Genomic DNA, 7,500 nt, shown 5'->3' on the forward strand with positions numbered 1-7,500 from the left:
AAACACTCTTAAAACTTCTCCTTTTTTTTCAGTCAACTCACAAGCAGTGGCACCAGATCAACAAGATGTGGTTTCTCTTCCAGAGAGCAGTACAGGAGCACTGACAGCAACCAGATACATGTTGTCTTATTGCAAACATCACATTAAAACGCTACAACTCAATGGCAGCCTAATTTTAGAGCTCAGCAACAATGTGCTTGGTTCACGCCGGGATGTTAGCTATGAACACTGTGAACTAAAGGTTCGTGTGGAGTCCTCAAAACATATTTTACTCCAGTTCTTCAGACTTCAAATAGCTGATACACATGGAACACCAGACAGGTGAGATTTTTTATTTACTTTATTTTATTTTATAATTTTTGTTTGCTTCTTTTTTGCGACTTTTTACTTTTTTACTTGTTTCAGTCATTAGACTACGACCATGCTGTGGCACTTCTTTGAAGGGTTCACTCAAACAAATTTATCCAGTGCTGTTTTTTTTTTAAGCCAGGTGCTTAGTCTTTTGATCCCTTTTGTGAAACTATTAGTTTGGTGATGTAAATAAATCAACATCTGTTGTCAAGTAGTGGTGAGGGATAAACAAAGACACACACACACACATGTATGATGGGCTTCTTTCTGTTTCCATCTATTAAATCCACTCACAAGGCTTTGGTCAACCCAGGGAGTTTTTAGCTTTCAATAAAATTAAATAAAATTTCCAACCACTGTGCATGTAATTAGTGATTCTGTTATTGTACCTTTTGTTAATATAGTGAAGGCTATACTTCATCAATGAGGTCATAATAAGACTGAAATATGCCCACTGTTATCTCCCATATCCATTGAATTAATATATTATTTGTCATTTGAAGGTAGTGAATAACCAGAACTGTTAGCACATTGGACAAAATGTTCAGTGAAATTTCTTCCAGCTGTTTATGTTCTGAGTTCAAAATCCACAATGGTTGACTTTGCTGTTCATTCTTTCAGGGTCAGTAAAATAAAGTACCAGTTGAGCACTTGGGAGATTAATTTAATAAATTTATATATGTGTATATATATATATATATATATATATATATATATATATATATATATAATATAAAATCCGTTCTGTCTGTCTGTATGTGTGTCTTCTAGGATCTCGGGCATCCTCCATCCAATTTCACTCAAATTTGATATATAAATACCGACGGTATCAGAGTGTGTATAAGTCTTGAAAAAATTACAAAAATTGATTCCAGGTGAGAATGCAATCGATAAAGCTGTGGGAACATGCGTTTGTATGCACAAGTACATCAGCTCGACTAAAGGTGGTGCTCCAACATGGCCACAATCAAATGACTGAAACAAGTAAAAGAGTAAAAGAGATATGCATCTCCTACCAAATGTTTCGAGTGCCACTTTCTTTCATTTGTCCTTTCACTTGTATATAAGTATATGTGTATATATAAATATGTATCTATATCTGATGTTTATAAGCCATTTTATGAAACACACAAAATCCGTTAGATTCACTTCAGCATTTAAATTGAATTTGTCAAAATATTTTCGTCGCTTTCTGACCGCAACCTGTTCACTGACAAAATTCTGTGCTGAGTTGCAGCATGGAATTTCATCAGTGAACAGGTTGCAGTCTCAAAGCAACGAAAATATTTTGACAAATTCAATTTAAATGCTGAAGTGAATCTAACAGATTTTGTGTTTCTTAAATGGCTTATAAACACCTTCCATGCTGCAATTGTTTTCGTTCCAGCTCAAGATTTCAGATCAAGTCACTTGCTATGCAAGTACATCTCCATAATATCTATATCTATCTGTCTGTCTGTCTGTCTCTCTCTCTCTCTCTCTCTATCTATCTATCTATCTATCTATCTATCTATATATATGCTTTTGTGTGTGTGTGTCTATAGCCCTGTCTATGTTCATTTAAATATTCTTCAATCTGTCCCCTTTGTTTCCATTTCAGATTAAAAGTTTTTGACAATCTACCAGATATGTCGGTACTTCTTACCCCTAAACATGGGGCTTATGGTTACTTCCCTGGCGGCATCTATCGTGGGGTTCGAGACTACAACTCAACATACAACGAACTGAAACTGAATTATTTTGGACAACCAACACGAAACGCACCAGGGTTCAAATTGTTACTGACACCCTATAAAAGTAAATCCTTATCAGATTATTATTATTATTATCATCATCATCATCATCATCATCATCATCATCATCATTATCATCATTATCATCATTATCATCATTATCATTATTATCATTATTATTATTATTATTATTATTATCATCATCATCATTATTAAAAGGTGACTAGCTGGCAGAATTGTTAGTGTGCCAGGCAAAATGCTTTGCAGTATTTCATCTGTCTTTATGTTCTAAGTTCAGATTCTGCCGAGGTCAACTTTGCCTTTTATCCTTTTGGGGTCGATTAAATAAGTACCAGTTATGCACTGTTGTCGATGTAATCAACTTGATCTCCTTCCCCTAGCTGCACTTGTGGCAAAAGTTTGGAATAATAATAATAATTACTATGATTATTATCATTATCATGAGAAGGCAGTGAGCTAGCAGAATCGTTTGCACGCTGGATGAAATGCTTAGCAGTATTTTGCCTGTTTCTATGTTCTGAGTTCAATTTCCACCTAAATTGACTTTGCCTTTCATCCTTTTGGGGTTGATGAAATAAGTACCAGCATAGGGATCTATGTAATTGACTAGCCCCCTTTCCCCCAAATTTTCAAGGCCTTGTGCCTAAGTACCAGTTACACACCAATGTAATCGACTTAATCCCTTCCCCCAAATTTGAGGCCTTGTGCTTCCTTCCAGTAGAAAGAACTATTACTATTATTATTATTATTATTATTAAAAAATGCTAAGCTGGCAGAATCGTTAGCATGCTAGGCAAAATGCTTACTGGCATTTTGTCCATCTTTTACGTTCTAAGTTCAAATTCCACCATAGTTGACTTTGCCTTTCATCCTTTTGAGATCAGTAAAATGAGTACCAGTTAAGTACTGGAGTTGATGTAACCAACTAACCTCCTCTCCCAAAATTGCTGGCCTTGTGCCAAAATTTGAACCATTGTTTAAGGTGGTGAACTGGCAGAATTGTTAGCGCATCATAGTGATATTTTGGACATCTTTACTTTCTGTGTTCAAATTCTGTCACGGTTGACTTTGCCTTTCATCCTTTCAGGGTCAATAAAATAAATACCACTTGAGTACTGGGATTGATGTAATTGACTCATCCCCTTCTTCAAAACTGCTGCCCTTGTGACACAATTTGAAACCGTTATTATTACCTCTGCCTTACAAAGGCGGAGGTATTGTTTTCAGTCGTGTTTGTTTGTTTGTCCATGGACAAAATATCTCAAGAACCATTGGATGAATTTGGATGAAACTTTCAGGGATGTTTGGCTTTATGGCTGGCATGAACTGATTAGATTTTGGGATTGATCCAGTACTGGACAAAGATCTAGATTATTTTTCCTGTTTTTTAACTTAATTTTTGAGAGCGGTTAGGTTCATTTTTAGTATTCTCCTTTGTGAGAGCAGTCAAGTTTATTTCAAATATTCTCATTTTAAAAATTATCTCTGGCTAATCGTTGAGAGGATGTTGGTGTTGCCTCGGTGGAGGTTTACACTCTATGAGTGTTCTTATTATTAAAAGGCGGCAAGCTGGCAGAATCATTAGCACGCTGGACAAAATGCTTAGTGGTATTTCATCCGTCATTACTCTCTGGATACAGATTCTGCCATGGTTGACTTAGCTTTTCATCCTTTCCGGGTTAATAAATTAAGTACCAGTTAAACACTGGGGTCAATGTAATCAACTAGTCCCCTCCCCATAAATTTTAGGCCTTGTGCCTATGGTAGAAAGGATTATTATTATTATTAAGGTGGTAAACTGGCAGAATCATTAGCATTCAAAGCAAAATGCTTAGAGGCATTTTGTTCATCCTTACATTCTGAGTTCAAATTCCACCATGGTTAACTTTGCCTTTCTTCCTTTTGTGGTTGTTAAAATAGATACCAGTTATTCACTGGGATCAATGTAATCGATGTACCCACTCCACTGCATTTGCTGGTCTTGTACCAAAATTTGAAATCATTATTACCAGTTGTTAAGCAATAGTGGGGGACAAACACACACACACACATGACAGGTTTCTTTCAGTTTCTGTCTACCAAATCCACTCACGAGGCTTTGGTTAGTCTAGAGCTATAGAAGAAGACACTTGCCGAAGAAGACACTTGCCCCAGAACTGTGTGGTTGTGAAGCAAGCATCTTACCATACAGCCATGTCTGTGCCTACTTATAGCCTACGTTTTTGACAAAGTTTTCTGTCTTTATGTTTTTTTATCATATTTTCTGTCATGCAAGTTGAATTTTACAGCCAACAAAGGTCAGACTGACTTATACACCAAAACAACTTTGGATGACCGAAAATTCCATGTGAAATGCAACAGGATTTGAAAAGATAGTCATAATGTTTGAATGTTTCCGCTACATGTTTATGCTATATGCTGAAAAATGCAGTACTTTTCTGTTTTTATTTTCATTTTCTATTTTTCCCTTTCCAGGAGAAATTGCTCGAAATAAGTGTCCCGAAGGTTTTTTCCATTGTTCCATCCGACATATTTGTATTGATTCTTCTCTGGCATGTGATGGCTACCCAAACTGTGGCAGTAAAGATGAAAGTGATGAGGGAAAATGCAGCTACTATGCCGAGGCACAGAAGTCAACATGTAAGCACCAACAACTTATTTCAAATGCGCTCTTGAATGCACACTCACACTTGTGCATGCACACACACACACAATTGTGCATGCACACACACACACACACACACACTCATGCACACACACACACACTCATGCACACTCAGATGCATAATCAAACACACACAATTTCACACATGCATGCACACACCAGCATGTACTCACATACATAAACACATATATACACACACAAAACATACATGTACTCACATAATCACACACATACACAAGTATGTATTGACATACACACACACACACACACACACACATAAGCATGTACTCACATAATCACACACACACACGTTTATATAATCTCACATATACATACAAGCATATACTTGCATACATAATCACACACACTCATACACATGCACTTGTACATACACATACTCACACACGCACACATACATATATATATACACACACACACCTATTTTGACTCCTATTTTTGCCTCTAAAACATTTGTCACTTCCACCATCACTTCTACCTCCTCTTCCTCCAACTACCACTTTCTTTCACTCCAGTCTGGAACTACCCCATACCAACCCTGTACGTGAAATATGGCCAAGTGTGTGCATGTTTGCGCTTCCACACATGTGTGTGTGTGTGTGTGTGAGAGAGAGAGAGAGAGATACAGAACTGTTAGTTCTTAATAAGTCTTAACACCACATCCATCACATCTCTCTCTCGTTATATATTTGAGCAATAGGTTTACTTAAGTCTGCATTTTTTCATTTCTGATTGGATATTAGAGAATTTAGAGTGGCTTACATTTTGGAAATGTAATTTTTCAGTAAACTGATGCCCTGTCCTATTAGCATCATCTGCATCCTCCCCCTCCCCCTACAGATCCACATCATACTAGCCACATTACATTTCTTCATTACACCTCCTAACTCCAACAGTTCCACATTAACCCCTCCACATAGCATTTCTACATTAACCCCTCCCCCACACCACATTTCCACATCAAACCCTCCCCACACCACATGTCCACATCAACCCCTCTCCCATGCATTTCCACATCGATCCCTCTCTACACCACATTTCCACATCAAACCCTCCCCACACCACATGTCCACATCAAACCCTCTCTACACCACATTTCCACATCAAACCCTCCCCACACTACATGTTCACATCAACCCCTCTCCCATGCATTTCCACACCAACCCCTCTCCCATGCATTTCCACACCAACCCCTCTCCCATACATTTCCACATCAACCCCTCTCCCATGCATTTCCACATCAAACCCTCCCCACACCACATTTCCACATCAAACCCTCCCCACACCACATTTCCACATCAAACCCTCCCCACACCACATGTCCACACCAACCCCTCTCCCATGCATTTCCACATCAAACCCACCCCACACCACATGTCCACATCAACCCCTCTCCCATGCATTTCCACATCAAATCCTCCCCACACCACATTTCCACATCAAACCCTCCCCACACCACATGTCCACATCAACCCCCTCCCATGCATTTCCACATCAAACCCTCCCCACACCACATTTCCACATCAAACCCTCCCCACACCACATTTCCACATCAAACCTCCCCACACCACATGTCCACACCAACCCCTCTCCCATGCATTTCCACATCAAACCCACCCCACACCACATGTCCACATCAACCCCTCTCCCATGCATTTCCACATCAAATCCTCCCCACACCACATTTCCACATCAAACCCTCCCCACACCACATGTCCACATCAACCCCTCTCCCATGCATTTCCACATCAAACCCTCTCTACACCACATTTCCACATTAACCCCTCCCCCACACCACATTTCCACACAAATCCCTCCCCACATCACATTTCCACATTTAACATTCCTCCACATTGGCCACCCCATGTGGTCTAGTGGTTAGGATTCCTGGCTTTCACCCAGGCGACCCAGGTTTGATTCCCGGCATAGGAACGCTTACTTTTTTTTAAATGGTGGTGCATCAGCATGGCTGCAGCTCTGAGCTGAAACTAGAGAGAAATAAAAATAAAAATTAGATTCCATCATATTTCCACATCTTCTCCATCATATATATTTCCACATCATGTTCTTTCTTCCACATATCCACATCTCATTTCATCTTATTACACTGTCCATTATAAGTTGTCACTAAACAAACCTTGCATTCGTGCACCTCTTACAACCAATGCTTTTCTCTCATTCTCTTTTCTCTTGAAGATATATTTTATTGGCAACAGTGAGTTTTCAAAGATGTGCATTCACCCACAACTTCTTTCAAGGAACATTGTGGTTTGGTGTCAACTGAATGAAAAAATGTTAAACGGAGAAAATATTGGGTTGTCTGGAAAGTTCATGCCGATTTTTAAAGTAAAGAAATAGGTCAATAAATACTTGCCGTTACATTTTTAATGAACCAAATATGAACCATTTTGTTTCACAATGCGTCTCCATCTTTCCTTTAACTTGAAAATACCCTCTTTCCAGAATTGAGTGGGTTTCATGGCAAAGAATTCATCAAGATATCTTTTTATGTCATCCAAGGAATTGAAATTTTTACCATTAAGACTATTCTGCAGAGACCTGAATAAGTGGAAATCCGAAGGAGCAATATCTGGTGAATATGGAGAGTGGGGTAACACATCCCAGCTGAGCTGCAGCAATTTTTGTCTGGTTCCCAAAGCATCAAGTGCCGAAAATGAACTTTCTTATCTTCCATTTTAAAGGGTTACAAAA

General features: G+C 38.7%; 1 protein-coding gene across 1 annotated transcript in view; it reads left to right on the forward strand.

Moving 5' to 3' along the window:
• Positions 1-7,500, forward strand: part of LOC115211839 — a 144,888-nt gene that overhangs the window by 75,107 nt on the left and 62,281 nt on the right. The window contains exons 3-5 of the mRNA XM_029780556.2: positions 33-321; positions 1,952-2,148; positions 4,581-4,745. Coding sequence (XP_029636416.1) covers positions 33-321; positions 1,952-2,148; positions 4,581-4,745 — 651 coding nt within the window. The remainder of the gene's footprint in view (positions 1-32; positions 322-1,951; positions 2,149-4,580; positions 4,746-7,500) is intronic.

This window comes from Octopus sinensis, linkage group LG5 (genome assembly GCF_006345805.1).
Source record: "Octopus sinensis linkage group LG5, ASM634580v1, whole genome shotgun sequence".
NCBI lineage: Eukaryota > Metazoa > Mollusca > Cephalopoda > Octopoda > Octopodidae > Octopus > Octopus sinensis.